At 41.2% G+C, this 17,389-nt stretch overlaps 1 protein-coding gene across 1 annotated transcript; it reads right to left on the bottom strand.

Annotated features, from left to right (window-relative positions):
- Window positions 1-14,418: 14,418 nt before the first annotated feature.
- Window positions 14,419-15,198, bottom strand: LOC138872859 (uncharacterized). The gene is made up of 2 exons (XM_070151279.1): window positions 14,955-15,198; window positions 14,419-14,756 (listed from the first exon to the last, which is right to left on the bottom strand). The coding sequence occupies exons 1-2, from the start codon at window positions 15,196-15,198 to the stop codon at window positions 14,419-14,421; spliced, it is 582 nt and encodes a 193-aa protein (XP_070007380.1).
- Between the last annotated feature and the right edge of the window lie 2,191 nt (window positions 15,199-17,389).

Here is a 17,389-nt window from a genome sequence, read left to right as displayed (position 1 = left end):
ATACCCGGGAGCCCCCGAACAATATTCACAGCTTACCGAGTGGTCCAAATTTTTGGGAAGGGGAATTGGCAATTTGGGCTCCACAGGACTCAACAGGCCTAACTGCCTCAATTTGTGGAATAGAGTAATATAGGTTTCTCCCAGTGGAGTGAATGTTCTCTGCCTCTGCACCCTTTCATTCCTGAAAGTCTGATTCCCACGGAAACTTGGTCTCGAAGGATTCCTGTAGGCCCTTGGTGGTGGATATGTGTTTTGTGGAGGTGGATATGTATTTTGTGGAGGTGGATATGTATTTTGTGGAGGTGGATATGTATTTTGGGGAGCCAGTTCACGCCATTGCAGGCGAACCGGAGGTTGGGTGTAAGTTTGGGCGTGATGAACAGAGAAATGTGGCTCTTGTGGTGGGTAGTTGGGTTGTGGAGGGCTGTATGGAATGTGTGGGTAATTTGAGTGATGGGGTCTAAGTTGGTAGTATTGGTGACTGGGGAAGCTTATCGAAGGGCCGGGGGGAGGGTATTCCGGCGTGTGTCCTGGTAGGAGAGTGGGAATGACGGGAGGGTTAGGCACTTTTTCTACCCTGACTAAGGCCAGCTGCATTTCTTTCATCTCCTGTCTCATCTTATCCATTTCCTCCTTCAGCATTTGATTCTCTGTCCTTTCATCCTCGAACTTTGGTCTGAACTAGTCATGCTTTTTAGTACGGGCCCTTTAGATCTTGTTTGGTAATGGTAATCTGCCAGAACGTTCTAACAAACTAACTTGTTCAAAATATCTGGATAAACAACAAACTTGTTAGTGTTAGAGTTTAACACATATTGCAATTTCATGTTGGGGGATGCAATGTTCCTAGGCAGTTTAACCATTTCTAACATGTCTTTGCTTCGACCGCATGCGTCAATCCTGCTTACTTTGTTTGTGCCTCGTTTAAGTGCTTCTGAAACTTTCTCTCTCTATTTATTTCTTTCTTTTCCTTTCTTTTATTCACTTTGCCTTTTCTCTTTTTCTTTTTAGTGGTGGTCGAATCTTATGTTGATTGCCTACGTATCATGTCCCCGCATGAATCAGACTGGGCATAGTTCTGCCCTATAAGTGCGAAAAGCAAAAAGATAATTTTTTGGAAATTTTCGATTTTTTATTAATAAACATTCCATTACAAACCAGACGCTTCTTGGAAAGGAAAATAACATACTCGAAACCAAACCAAGTACGAACTCAATAACTACTGACATACTCTGATGCGAAAAAAAGACAGACTCTAATAGACAACAGACTCTAAGAGAAAGAAAATGCAAATTCAAACTATGAACACATTAAGGTTTTAAATTTGGGTGCCCGCGGGGCGTTATTCGGCCTCACCGCGGGTTTAGGTGTAAGGTTCCTTTCCAGCTGCTCTACATGATTTGCTTCACAAATATCATCACCGCCGAGAAGAAGATAGTACGGGTCATGTTTTCACACTCCCGACATTTCCTGGTAATAGCACGAGCAATAGTCAGAATCTTGTTCCTGGTTTGGTCTTTCTCTAGGAGTAGGCGTTCTTTCTGATCCCCTCTAGCCTTCAAAACCCAAGAATCATGCAGATGTTGTTTCCGTAACTGCTGTATTTCATCTTCCATCGAGGCCATTAGATTATAACAGTGTTTACTCTCGATTTCAAAAGCCTTGGTTTGTTTAGCCGCCTCGCTCTCTAGGGTGGTCACCTTTCTTTTTAGACTGACAATGGTCTTTTCATGATCTTTCCTTGCCTGCTGTAAGTACTGTGTGCGCTCTTTTGTTCTATTTGCCCATTGTGCCTGGAGTTGTGCTATGGTATCCTCAGATTTCTTCAAATCATCCCGGCACTCACCGATTTCCTTTTTAACCCTTTTATTAACCGCTCATCCGACCGACTCCTTTGTTGTTTGTCAGCATCTCTCCTCATTTGTCGGATTTGGGCTTTCAGCGCCTCATTTTCTTGGGCCAATTTGCTCTTTTCTCCCCGGTCGGCATCAACTTGCAGACTATTTTCAAATTCCAGGTCTCTAATCTGTTGCCTCAGCTTGCCTATTTCTGCCCTGTAACTCTCTTCTTTAGCCAACCAATCCCACTGTTCATGCGATGCCTGGACGAACTCCTGGAGATGGGGCCTTTTGGCCGGTCTCCCAAACTCGATTTCTTTCTTAAACCAAGCAAGGTATCCCAGCGAAACTTCACCTTTGGACCGATCACATACACATGTATTGGCTGTTAAGTATTGACACTCACTCCAAATTTGTCGGACTGCTGCTTAAGGAAACTGTCCGTTGGGCCCGATCTCGACTACTTGGCCACTAAGATCTTCATTTTTCAGAACTATTTGGCATCTCCCCAACTGTCTCAAGACTCGATATGGAGCATAGGGCTGAATACTCCAGAGTCCCATCAAAATGAAATGGGGTCCAGTGGCTGGCATATATATGATTTCATCCACAGGCAACCATCCTAGTGTCCACTATATTTGGCTGGCGGTGAGGCTCCGAAAGAATGATGTCCACGCCGTAACTCCCTCGAGTAGACTGACCCTTTTGATTCTTGTGTAGAACTCTTCTATGCAAGTTTTCTTCGAGGAACCATAACTCAAGAGCGGGGAACGGTGGCAGAGATGCTCAGTCATCCATATTTGTAGCAACAAGTTACACGCCTCGAAAAAGTTCCCTCTGGCTTTGCAGGCTGTGAGAGCTTGCAAGATATCAGATACTATCATAGGCGCAAGAGTGCTTTCATCTTGAATGAGCAAGGTATTGACGACCCCGGCTATTTTCAGATCAATGTTTCCGTCTTTCCTTGGAAATACCAAAAGGCCCAGAAAGGTTATCATAAAAGCCACTCGTCTATGCTCGTCCCATTTCTGACAGTTACTTTTGCTGCATAACTTGTTACCCGGGTTGTTGAATCCTCCGACATGACTGTATCTGTCGTATATGAAGTGCGGATTACAAAAACCTGCGGCCAAATCTGGGTTATGGACCGTCCTGGGTATCTTTGACGAATCTAAAAACCGATGCACAGTGACAGCTCTTGGAGCAACCAGGTATTTTTGCCTCAACCGAACTTCAGCATTTCCGATGTACCCGGCTATTTCCTCCAAAGTCGGAGTGAGTTCGAAATCGGAGAGGTGGAAGACATTGTGTGTCGGGTCCCAGCAGGTGATCAAAGCTCTTATGATATCCCCCCGAGGCTGGATTTCCAATAAACCCGTAAGACCTTTTAGATATTTCTTGACCTCATCCTTCCCTTCACCACCTAAATCAACCCACCATAGCCGCAACTTGAAAGAGATTTTAGTCATTATTGAAAAAGGTTCATTTTGCATCGTGCTCATCCTGCACATTTATTAAGGTGATTGAGAAATAAAATTTATTTGACTCAACAAATTGACTATTTTTAATTTTTCACAAATTAAAAGGAAGATCTGGCTCCGCACACGGCTTTTTAGCACTTCGGGAACGAAGATTTTAAAGCTGGGTGAGTCAACCGGTCAAAAATCCAAAATGACTTAAAAGTGGCCGTTTATGCAAAGTCAGCCTTCCGGCGTCCCTTTCGAGAACATTCGGCTATTCTTGCCAAAACGACGTCACACGACTTATTTATAACGAATTTTTCTTTTTTTTGACATTTTTTGTAAAGGGGAGGTTGGACCCGATGAGGGTTGCCTACATATCCCGCACCCTGTGAGAATCAAACCGGCGTAGTTCGGGTCGATAAAACAAACTTCTTTTTGAAAACCAGACTCTTTTCATTGGCAAATAAAACTATATATTCTTTTCTTTTCTTTTTTTTCACTTTCTCAAAAAAAAAATCGACAGAGTTTCGACACTATTTGGACATTGTTTTTTTTTTCAAAAACAGGCGATTAACTCTCCTTAACCCTCATACTGCTATTTCGCTTTCCTCAAAAATTCGGTCAGCATGCAAGTCCGAAGCAAATAAATGCACAAGTAGAAGCAAGTAAGATGCATCAGGATGGTCATTTTCATTTTTTGGTACACCTGTCCTAGACAGACCCAACCCCTGTGTTGAGCCTCCAAAGTCAAATGCACGTGATGCAAACAAACGTTCCTACTAGGGATCCGGCATGAAGCTGAGTTATTCTAGGTTCATAACCTGGGTATTTGTTCTAGACTGTGTACCCGAGCGGACAACTCGAGTCGAGGAAGGGGCTACGTACCGGTAACCAAAAGGCCATCCGACTTAGTAACTTGTCCGACCTCTTTCTTATTTCAGGTATTGACACTAACAGAATAGGGAGTCTCGACCAGCAAGCTCATCCCTGGAGATAAGAAGAGAAGGGTTTCGGCATAGTTTATATACATTTCAGATAATATCAAAGCGGTAAAAGCAGCATTTCGCACATTAGGCCCAAACATGTAACAAAATCAGATAAAGCCAAATATAACAATTTATCTAAGCTCGAATTCTGAACCCTGAACCAGAGATTCTGGGTTGTCCTCCCCAGTAGAGTCGCCAGAGTTGTCGCACCTCCTTCTTCACCAGCGCACGCGAAGGGGCGCAGAGGGAGTTTTTCCAATTAAAGGACAATCGAAACGGGATATATTATTTAATTCAGAGTTGCCACTTGGGAGATTTATGGTGTCCCAAGTCACCGGTTGAATCCCGAATCGAGGAAAAGATTGACTTTGTATTATAGTCCGCGAACCAAAAATCCAAGTAAGGAATTTTGTTAACCCGGGAGAAGGTGTTAGGCATTCCCTAGTTCTGTGGTTCTAGCACGGTCGCTCGACTGTCATATTCGGCTTATTTATCTGATTTTAATACATGTTGAACCTATGTGCAAATTTTAACTGTGTACCGCTTTTATAATTATTTTTTACCGAGGATTGCAACATGGTGAAAATACATCTCGAACCACGTCACATCAGTGCACCCATGGTTATTGACACATTTCAACTCTGTTGAGATTTGGATTTGGGTCACATAAATGTGCACCCGAGTTTAAGAAGATAACATTATTAAATAAGCACCTAAAGTGACTAACGTATCATTATTTTGGGTAGGGCCGTGAAATTTTGCTAAACGGCCCATCCCGAAGTCTAAGTAATTTTACCAACACGTATAGAGGGCCCCGCAGTTTGTGTATTTTTGTTTGCCGAGGCTCGTCTCATTCATTATTTTTAAAAGGAATTTGCAACGTCGTGGAAATACATCTCGAACTACGTCACAATCAATGTACCCATGGTTAGCGACACATTTCGACTTTCGTTGAGATTTGGATTTGGGTCACATAAATATGCACCCAAGTTTAGGGAGGTAATGTTATTAAAATACGCGCCTAAAGAGACTAACACATTGTTATTTTGGACGGGACCGTGAAATTCGCTAAACGGCCCATCCCGGAATCTAAGTATTTAATATATACATTTAACGAGGGCCCCGCCATTTATGTGTTTATTCAGCGAGGCTCATCTCGTTTTACTGTTTTTAAAAAGGCAAACCTAAAGTAATCTATAGTGTTTTACTTAGTTCGTTTCTAAAATTAAAGGAGGAGTCCTAGTTAATTATATGGTTCAAGAGCTCTTATAATTGGGTCATGAACACCACCCGTTTAAAACAAAACCTAAGTACGCAGACGGGCATGGCTATTCACCAACCTAATAGTGACTATCAGCAATTAATTAATTTTTTACAAAGTAAGCAGTTCAACTCTATATAACCATGGCAAATGGTATTACTTTCATGTAGTCCTTATGATTAATATACTGAAATGGCCTAGAATGTTCAAATCTTACATGTCTACCATTATTTCAAAATTAACTACAAGCCATATCATTAACAATTTGAGAATCAGATTTTTACTACTAACTATCACAAACCTCTCATGCTAAACTATCATAGGCCAAGTATCAGATTTAACTACAACACGAATTAAGGAGTAAACCAGATTAAAACTGGTGTTTCAATTCTTCACACAAATCAAGTGAGTTAAGAATCCTAAACGACTTCAAACAGTCCAATTATACAAATGATATGAAATGCGAATGAACATAATTGCACTACACTTTTGAACTAAAACAAGACATGAGAAGTCAAAAATCATCTCAAGCAGCATTTCATTTTATGTCCACAAGCTTGAAGGTTCCAGGATATGTACCTGGATGTTTGAAATAGAAGAAGCAAAGAAAGAAGAAGAAATCAGCAGCAGCAGAATGCGAGCAGCAATACAACAGCAATTTACGACAGCAATTTGAAGTTCCAAACAGCCACAAACAGAACTAGCTCAACCCAGAAACATATTTATCAAACCAGGAAGAGTTCAGAAATGTTTTGAACCAACAAGATGAATAGATTAACCCAAAACCAATTCGAATAAACCTAAATAACCTTCAAACTGACCCTAGAAATATACCATAGCAACAGAACACTCAAACTGATTCGAGAAGGTCTCGACTGAAACCAAAAGTCTACTGGAAAACTAAGTAGAAAACACTACTGATTCCAGTAGCTAGCAATTAACTGATTTCTTCAGGACTAGTGAAACTCCCAAGAACTCTCTTTATTTTTATAACACTGACTCTCAAAAGAAATCCCAGACCAGACTCAAAAGCTTGAAAAAGAACTAATTTTCTGCTTCCAAAAACCAGCCCATATCCTCTGTCAAAAAAAACCCTCCTCTAAACTATGTAAAACTCCCCATTTATAACCCCCCCAAAACAGGCCTGCCCCCTCTACCTTATCAGATTTTCTGCCCATGATATTCCCTTACAGCCCATTATCAAGTGTCTTGTGTCCAAAGGCATGAGCAACTTATAATATTCAATTAATCCCCCATGCTATTATGTTCCCCAAACCACTACTACTAGACAAAATATTAGTTTAATGGTCAATTAAGTACCCTTACGGTCAGACCACTAACACTTAAACATTTCAAGCCTTTTAAAACCCCAAAATACCCCTAAAAACTCCTGTGATTTAATGTCCAACCTTAAACCCTTTAATCTATACTACATCTTTTAGCTATAACCAATTCAATTCGAATTCAAATGACCGTTCAAACTAGAATTTAAATCAGATCAAATGGCATCAACACAAGAACAATGATTCAGGGAATAAACTAAACATAATTCCATGTTAAACCTAAATACGAACAACACTGTAAATACATTGAATGAAAACACTGAATTCATATACAAAGTGATGGGCGATCACAGATAACATACTTTGAACTAACAGTAATAGAGAGCAATTACGGGAATAGCTACAGTTTATACAAAACTTACTAATACTGACTGATTCGAATCATTCAGGAAAACAAAGAAGAAACAAAATACAGAGTAAGCACAAAACATTCGAACTTAAACAAAAAATAAGAAAGGAGTGGAGGATGAATTTACTGAACAAAAAAAAAGAAGATAAAATGAAAACCTACCAATTAAACGGGGCTGTTCGAACCTCCGATGCCTTTTGGACTTGGGGCCAAGACGGACCCTAGTCGAGTGTTCCTGAACGAGAACACATTTCCGTTTTGACCTTAGTCTCTGAACTAGCTTCAGATCACTACTCTGAGATTTTTGATTCGAGATTTTCTTGGGTGATTCAATGCAAACTAAGGGTGGTTTGGGAGCGAGGGAGGTCAGGGTGTGACAGGGTGTGAGTTTGGTGGTATTTGTTCGGATTAGGGTTTGGGTCGATTCCTTTGATCTAAGATTCGAGGAGCTCGGGGGTGATTCGAAGAAAATTGAGCGTGGGACTGGAACGAGGAAGTCTTGGGGAACCTGTGGTGTGAAATTGGAGGCTATTGGACGAGATAGGGTTCCGGCCTGATTTTCGATCTAATATTCGAAGCACACGGCTGGGATTCGAGGGATAAGAGTTAGGGATTCGGAATGGGTAAGTCGAGGGTAATCAGTGGTGAAAATATGGGGTCGTATGGACTACCGGAACCGCCGTGAGGCGATTTCCGGTGGGCAGAACACTGTGGTTGAAGGCGGCGGGTGTTTGGGGCCTGTCTCTAGGTCAGAGACAAAGGCGAATGTGGGTATGGCTTTTTAGGGGACGGGGTATGGTTTGAAATATATATATGAAAGGGTGAGATAAATCCAGGCCGTTCGATCTGATGAGATCAATGGCTTTTATCCGTTCATAAATGAAAACGACGTCGCTTCGTTTACCCTTGAGACTGGATCGGTCTTGGATGGGAACGGGTCAGTGACGGAGGAGTTGATCTGGACCGTTGATCAAGTGAGATCAACGACCCAGATTGAGAGTGACAAAAACGACGTTGTTTGGACAGTCGTATTGCTAGCCTAATTGGACCGGGTAAAAAGGGCATCGATTTGGGCCTGTGGAACTTGGCCTGGTCCGAGTTTCTTCTCATCATTTTTCATTTTGTTTCTTTCCCTTTTTCCCAAAACCTAAAAGAAAAATCCTAAATTAAATTCTAAAAACCAAATTAACTTAAATAACATTAGGTTAAGTACAAAATCACACGATTAAACATAAAAATATAAAAATGCATATTTTTATGATTTTCCAATTATTGCCGAATAATTTATGATTTTAACCCTAAAAATTATAAAATTGAATCCTAGACGTATTTTCTATATTTTTCATTTTATATAAACTAATGATTAATTAATTCTAAAAAATGCAAGATTAATTCCTAAATGCACATGCACCTACATTATTTTTTGTATTTTCCCTTGATTAAAATAAAATAAACATGCCCAGACAAATACAAATAAATCACAAACAACTCAAAACTATTTTATTTTGAATTTTCTGGGAGTAGTTTTCGCAGGGCAAAAATCACGTGCTCACAGCTGCCCCTCTTTGTCCGGAAACACGAAGGGTTTTCGTGCAAAGTTAAAGTGAGCAGATACGAGCAATTTTTTACCGTGAAGCATTTTCGAAAGATTTGACCGAACCTCTGCTTCAAAGGTTTCCTACATATCCCTGGCTAAAAGGGAATCAGGTCAATGTAGTTCGGGAAGTTTTGGTAGCCGGGACTACCATGGGACTGCAATGTTATTGTTACTACTGTTGCGTGCTGTTACTACTGCTTTTCGATCTCCTTATTACACCGTGCCAAAAGAAAACAAGAAGCTATACTTAAACTAGGAATTACAAAATCTTATCTATCTCCGACTTGTTCTTGTAGTCTTCTTTCTGATTTCTGCAGCGGAATTTATGCTGGGGACATTTTGTTGTAACCCTCCGCTTTACTGACTTCTAATTTGATCTTGAAATATATTCCTCAGTTCTGCAGACGGGCTCCTGACTTTAACAACTTAAAAGTAACGCCTCCGTTCTACGGGTGGGCTCCCGAATGCAACAACCTAAAAGTAACACCTCCGTTCTACGGGCGGGCTCCCAACTGCAACAACTTCAAAATTTAACAACCCCCATTCTACAGGCGGGCTCCTGACTTCATCAACTTAAAATTTAACAGCCTCCATTCTACAAGCGGGCTCCTGACTTCTTCGACTTAAAATTATAACAACCTCCATTCTACATGCGGGCTCCTGACTTCAACAACAACTTTTAAAAAAAACATCTCCATTCTACAGGCGGGCTCTTGACTCCTTCAACTTAAAATATGACAACCTCCGTTCTACAGGCGGGCTCCTGACTCCTTCAACTTAAAATATGACAACCTCCATTCTACAAGCAGGCTCCTGACTTCTTTATCTTAAAATATAATAACCTCCGTTGTACAGGCGGGCTCATGACTTCTTCAACTTAAAATATAACAACCTCCGTTTTACATGCGGGCTCCTGACTCCTTTAACTTAAAATATAACAACCTCCGTTCTACAGGCGGGCTCCTGACTTCTTCAACTTAAAATATAACAACCTCCGTTCTACAGGCGGGCTCCTAACTCCTCTAACTTAAAATATAACAACCTCCGTTCTACAGGCGGGCTCCTGACTTCAGCTACTTCTTAAAAATATAATACCTCCATTCTCCAGGCGGGCTCCTGACTTCAACAGCTTCTTAAAAATATAACTCCTCTATTTTTCAGGTGGGCTCCTGACTACGACAGCTTCTTAAAGATATAATACCTCTATTTTTCAGGCGGGCTCCTGACTTCGATAAACAATTTAAAAAGATAATACCTCCATTCTCCAGGCGGGCTCCTGATTTCAACTACGACTTAAAAGATAATACCTCCATTCTCCAGGCGGGTTCGTGACTTCAACAGCTTCTTAAAAATATAACTCCTCTATTTTTCAGGCGGGCTCCTAACTTCGACAGCTTCTTAAAGATATAATACCTCTATCTTTCAGGCGGGCTCCTGACTTCGATAAACAATTTTAAAAGATAATACCTCCATTCTCCAGGCGGGCTCCTGACTTCAACTACGACTTAAAAGATAATACCTCCATTCTCCAGGCGGGCTCCTAACTTCAACTACTTCTTAAAAATATAGCACCTCCATTCTACAGGCGGGTTCCTGACTTCAACTACTTCTTAAAAATATAGCACCTCCATTCTACAGGCGGGCTCCCGATTTCAACAATTTCTTAAAGATATAACACCTCTATTTTTCAGGCGGGACCCTGACTTTAACTATAATTTGAGATATAACACCTCCATTCTTCAGGCGGGATCCTGACTTCGACTGCAACTTAAAGATATAACACCTCTATTCTCCAGGTGGGCTCCTGACTTCAATACTTCCCAAAACATAATACCTTCATTCTACAGGCGGGCTCCTGACTTCGACTTGAAATTGTAACAAACTCCGTTCTACAGGCGGGCTCCTGACTTCAACTACAACTCAGAATGTAATACCTCAATTCTCCAGGCGGGCTCCTGACTTCAACTACAACTTGAGAATATAACAACCTCTATTTTCCAGGCGGGCTCCTGACTTCAATAAATAATTTAAAGATAATACCTCCATTCTCCAGGCGGGCTCCTGACTTCAATAAACTTTAAAATGTAACACCTCCGTTCTTCAGGCGGGCTCCTGACTTCAATAAACTTTAAAATGTAACACCTCCGTTCTTCAGGCGGGCTCCTGACTTTAACAACTTCTTAAAATTATAACACCTTCGTTCTCCAGGCGGGCTCCTGACTTCAATAAACTTTAAAATATAGCACCTCCGTTCTCCAGGCGGGCTCCTGACTTCAACTATTTCGTAAAATGTAATACCTCCATTCTTCATGCGGGTTCCTGACTTCAACTTCTTCTTAAACAATGCGTTTTATTGATGTTGTTCCTTCCTGCCTCCCGAACCATTTTCTTTCTAACTTGAATCATCCTCTTTCAGAACTGCTTCCCTCAAAATTGGTGTTTTATTCCTCTGAAAACTGCTGGGGATAACACCAATATTTTATTCACAAATATGTTATTTTCCTTCTTCAAAGACTACTTCCTTTAAAGCTGGTGCTTTCACTTCTCTGAAATCTGTCGGGGATAACTCTGCTGGGGAATTATCTTCTTTCTTTAAGACTAGTTACTTTCCTCCTCTTAACAATGGTGGGGATGATACTGATTCAAAGACCACTACCCTTAAAACTTGGGTTATCTTTCTTCTTCAAAGATTGCTTCCTTTAAAACTTGTATTGCCTTCTCCCGTAAACTGTTGGGAATTCTACTTCCTTCAAAACTTGTGTTATCTTCCATCTTCCCCAAGTGGCTATCTGGTTTCAAGAAAATTTTCGCAATGAGAGAAAATTTTCTGCCCCAGTTTGATAATCTTCTTTGTGGCCATGTCTTCCCGCTGTCAATAACATTTCCTTTCCCTGCTTCAAATCAAAGAAAAATTTGTTAGTTTTAAAACGTGGTGAGTGGTCATGCCACTCCTGCTGGGGATGGTTTTTCCCTTATTCCTTTCCCTGCATTGCGCTTTATTACAAAACTTGTTGGGGATGATATTATTTGCTGGGGATGATATTACTGTCGGGGATGGTTTTTCTTTTCTCTTCCTTCCCCGCTCTGTGTTGTCCGACCATCGCGGAACTTGGTCGATAATCTGTCGGAGTTGTTCCTGCATCTCGCAAATCTACTGAGGATCCTCTTGGAATTTAATCCATAACTTTTCAACTGTTGTTTTTTTTGTTTTTCTCCAATTTCCCCTAGAAATTCGGTCCTCCTGGAATCTAGACTCATTCATCATTTGGTCTTGCGACAAACTTCTTTTCGCTTTGTTGCCTTATCTTTGGCCCGTCCTATCCACATTGTGTTTTTGCACCATCTTGGCAACTGGTAATAAGCTCTGAAAAATCCTTTTCAAAAACAAACTACTGGGGAGATAAAGTCTTTAGACCAAGAAATGAAAAAGTGATGATTTCAAAAATAGAAAAAGAAGAAGTCTTTCTGAACAAATGCTGGGGAAAAAGAAAGAAAAGAATTTATCTGAATGATATAACCGATCCCAACGATCATGTCGTGCATTCCGGATTAATCAACCCAGTCTATTTGTATCAATCAATCTTTCGGACGGCCTCATCTTGATGTGGATAAACAGGCACTCAACCCTTTGCCAAATGCGGATCATTTCCGCCAATCTTGTATTGTCGCCTCATAGTGCCCTTCGAGGGGTTTTCACTGCTAAGACTCTCTCATTTCTCTCAACTCCCGTCGCCTTATGGTGCCTGTGAAGGTTTTCACCGATAAGACTCTCTCGTTTTATTTCTCTCAACTTACGTCGCCTTATGATACCTGTAGTGGTTTTCACCGATAAGACTCTCTCATTTTATTTTATTTTTTCCAGTTGGGGATCGGAGTGTTACTGATATGACTCTCTCTGTTGGGGATTCTTTCGGCTACCAATTCATTTCCAACTTATGATCCTCTTCTCTGCTGGGGATCAGAGTGTTATTCGCGACTTCTGTTTGCATGACTTGGCACTTCTCGGATACTGATCGGGAGGTCTTTTTGGACATCAATATGGGTTTTTGTGTATGGATAAAAGAAAAGGGTAAAAGGTTCAAAATAATTTTGATGGGTAAAATATTACAACTCTTGGAATCAACTTCCTTTCCCCAAAATTATAAACACAACTTGTGCCCCAGTTTTTCTTGCTTGGGAAGTTTTTCGCTTTTTTGTTACACTATGACCGAGCCGTGAGGCGCCTACATATTCTTCTTTGAGGAATCAGGTCAAACGTAGTTCCCAATTACTTTGTTTTTTTTCTTGTGATTTTTCTTTTCTCTTTATTATCATTATTTTTCTTTTCTCTTTTTCTTTCATTTTCATTACTGATTCCAAAAGAGGGGTATGAAAGAAATAAATAAGGCTCAAAAGGAGAAGCAAAGGTTAAAGTGTTTGGATAGAAGAAAGAATTGCCTCCGTCATTTCATTCTCCGATAATGCCAAGTACAAACAAACAACAATTACAATCAAAAGAAATCATACATAATTTCTCTTAACTGCGTCAGAATTGATAGCTATGTCGATGCATTTCCATTCGATGTCTGTTTAACATAAAGCACCACTGGACAACACTCTGGTTACAATGAATGGACCTTGCCAATTAGGGGCGAACTTTCCCTTTGCCTCAGCCTGATGTGGGAGGATGCGTTTCAGCACTTGCTGGCCCACTTCAAACTTCCGGGGACGCACCTTTTTGTTGTATGCTCTTGCCATTCTCTTTTGATATAATTGGCCATGACACACAACTGCCAATCTCTTTTCATCAATCAAGTTCAACTGCTCCAAACGGGTTTTGACCCACTCATCTTCATCAATCTCAGCCTCAGCGACAATCCGAAGGGATGAAATTTCAACTTCTGCCGGTATTACTACTTCAGTTCCATATACCAACAAATAAGGAGTTGTACCTACTGAAGTACGAATAGTGGTGCGATAACCCAACAACGCAAATGGTAATTTTTCATGTCATTGCCTCGAACCCTCTACCATTTTCTGAAGTATCTTCTTTATGTTTTTGTTGGCTGCCTCAACTGCTCCATTCGCCTTGGGACGATATGGGGTGGAATTGTGGTGTGTAATCTTGAACTGCTGACATACTTCTTTCATCAAACCGCTGTTAAGGTTAGCACCATTGTCCATGATGATCACTTTTGGGATCCCAAATCTACATATGATATGGGAATGAACAAAATCTACCACTGCCTTCTTGGTTACCAACTTGAAAGTTTTAGCTTCAATCCACTTAGTGAAATAATCGATGGTCACCAGAATGAACCTATGACCGTTGGTAGCTGCCGGCTCAATAGGTCCAATGACATCTATGCCCTAGGCAACAAATGGCCATGGTGCTGACATTGTATGCAATTTTGTCGGTGGAGAATGAATCAGATCTCCATGTATCTGACACTGATGGCATTTCCGCACAAAACTGATACAATTACTCTCCATAGTGAGACAATAGTACCCTGCTCGAAGAATCTTTTTTGCCAATACATATCCGCTCATATGTGGCCCACAAACACTAGCATGTACCTTTGTCATAACTGTCGTGGCTTGACTAGCATCTATATATCTCAGCAATCCCAAATCTGGTATTCTTTTGTACAACACTCCTCCACTGAGGAAAAATCCATTTGAAAGGTCGCCGAATGGCTCCCTTTTGATCTTCGGTGGCCTTCTCCGGGTATATCCCCATCCTGAGGTACTCCTTGACATCATAAAACCATGGCTCACCATCCCTTTCTTCCTCCATAATGTTGCAATAAGCATGTTGATCACGAACCTGGATATGCAACGGGTCAACATGAATTTTGTCTGGGTGGTGCAACATCGATGCTAAAGTGGCCAAAGCATCGGCGGCCTCATTATAAACTCTTGGGATGTGTCTGAACTCCACTGATCGAAATCATTTACTCAGATCAAGCAAGCATTGTCGATATGGTATGAGCTTCAAATCCCTTATTTCCCATTCACCCTGAATCTAATGCACCAGGAGGTCCGAGTCTCCCAAGACCAAGACATCCTGGACATCCATGTCTGCAGCTAACCATAAGCCCAGAATGCATGCCTCATATTCAGCCATGTTATTGGTACAATAGAAACGTAGTTGTGCCGTAACATGATAATGATATCCTATTTCAAAAATAAGTATCGCTCCTATTCCAACTCCCTTTGCATTTGCAGCTCCGTCAAAGAAACGTTTCCACCCTGGTTCCTTAGATAATTCCAACTCATCTACATACATCACTTCTTTATCAGGAAAATACGTTCTCAAGGGCTCGTATTCTTCATCAACAGGATTCTCGGCCAAGTGATCAGCCAATGCTTGGGCCTTCATGTTCGTCCTCGTCACATAGACGATGTCAAATTCTGTGAGTAATATCTACCATTTCGTCAATCTCCCTATGGGCATAGGCTTCTGAAAAATATACTTCAGTGGATCCAAGCGGGAAATGAGATAAGTAGTATATGATGAAAGATAATGCTTCCATTTCTGGGCCACCCAAGTTAGGGCGCAACATGTCTTCTCGAGTTGAGTGTGCTTAACCTCATAGCCTGTAAACTTCTTGCTGAGATAATAGATGACTTGCTCCTTCCTTCCTGTAATGTCGTGTTGCCCAGTACGTAGCCAAATGAATTCTCTAGTACCATTAGATAAAGAATTAACGGTCTTCCCGGCTCAGGTGGAACCAACACAGGTGGATTTGATAAATATCTTTTGATTTGGTCAAATGCTTCCTGACATTCTACCATCCATTCTACCGCAGCATCTTTCTTCAGTAGCCGAAAGATGGGTTCACAAGTTGCTGTGAGTTGAGCAATAAACCTGCTGATATAATTCAACCTTCCCAACAGACTCATTACTTTTGTCTTGTTCTTCGGCGGTGGCAAATCTTGGATGGATTTGATCTTTGACGGGTCCAATTCAATGCCTCGCCAACTGACGATGAATCCCAACAGCTTTCCTGATGGAACACCAAATGCACATTTGGCCGGGTTGAGCTTAATATCGTACATTCGAAGTCTTTGTAAAAACTTCCTTAGGTCTGCTATGTGGTCTTCCTGATGCTTGGATTTTATGATCACATCGTCCACGTATACCTCAATCTCTTCGTGTATCATATCATGAAACACAGTAGTCATTGATCTCATGTACGTTGCCCCAACATTCTTCAAACAAAATGGCATTACCTAGTAGCAATAAGTCCCCCACGGCGTAATGAAAGCCGTCTTTTCTGCATCTTCTTCATCTATCAGAATCTGATGATACCCAGCATAGCAATCCACAAAAGACCCGATCTCACGTCCGGCACAATTATCGATCAAGATATGGATGTTGGGTAATGGAAAGTTATCCTTTGGGCTTGCCCTGTTCAGATTGCGGTAATCGACACACACCCTGATCTTCCCATCTTTCTTCGGCACTGGCACCACATTAGCCAACCAATCAGGATATCGAGTGACCCGAATAACCTTTGCTTGCAGTTGCTTGGTTACTTCCTCTTTAATCTTCACACTCATGTCTGTTTTGAACTTCCTCAATTTCTGCTTGACGGGAGGGCATGCCGGGTTAATGGGCAATTTGTGAACCACTAAATCTGTGCTTAACCCCAGCATGTCATCATACGACCATGCAAAAACGTCTTTGAACTCAATAAGTGCTTTGATTAGTTCTTCCCTGATATTCGGTGCAATGTGGATGCTTATTTTAGTTTCCCTGATATCATCTGCATCCCCTAAATTGATGGCTTCTGTGTCATTTAAGTTGGGCTTGGATTTCTCTTCAAACTGGCTTAACTCTCTTGTTTATCTCTTCGAAGGCTTCATCCTCATCGTATTCCGATTCATCATCATAATCGACCTCTCATACAATTAGTTCGGAATCAGATTGATTTTTTAGACTGGGTTGAAGATCCGTTGTGCATGCCATGTCATTAGAACCAATATAAAGAGAACTGTTCAGAAAGAGAAAAGAAGAAAACAAAGTTAAAACAAAATAAGAAGAAAAAGCTTTCACTTTATTAAAGTACGGGATAACAGAGTTTCATACTTTGCCGAATACAAAACAAAATTGGATTACAACCCTGGAATAATCCAAAAAGACAAGAAAGAAAAATCAGAGCCCACTACCAAGACTCCCTCCGGGTAGGAAGGGGAGTACCCATCCAATTGTTGATATTTGCCCTAGGCCCCACAAACTGTACATCTAACCTACTGGACCCTTCTCCATCTTCTATCATGTTGACATCGGCAAACAACCTTTCAAAGCCCTCATTCAAATCTCCATCTGGCCCAATCAGTGGTCCGAGAATTTTCGGGACCGACAACTTTCTGATACCTGCTCTGACAAATGATCTGGATAGGCGCGGGATTAGCTTAGGAAGGACCCAGACTCTTTTCTTCAACATGAGGGCCCGCCTTACATCTGTCGCCGTAGGCTTGCACCCCAGCCCAAAAGTGTCCAGGTTCTTGGGCAAAGAAACTGGCTGGACCATACCTAGCAGATCAACCTCCAAACCTTTTCCTGG

Source organism: Nicotiana sylvestris, chromosome 7 (assembly GCF_000393655.2).
Source record: "Nicotiana sylvestris chromosome 7, ASM39365v2, whole genome shotgun sequence".
NCBI lineage: Eukaryota > Viridiplantae > Streptophyta > Magnoliopsida > Solanales > Solanaceae > Nicotiana > Nicotiana sylvestris.
Note: the sequence above shows the minus strand (reverse complement) of the source record. Positions and strands in the feature narration are given on the sequence as shown.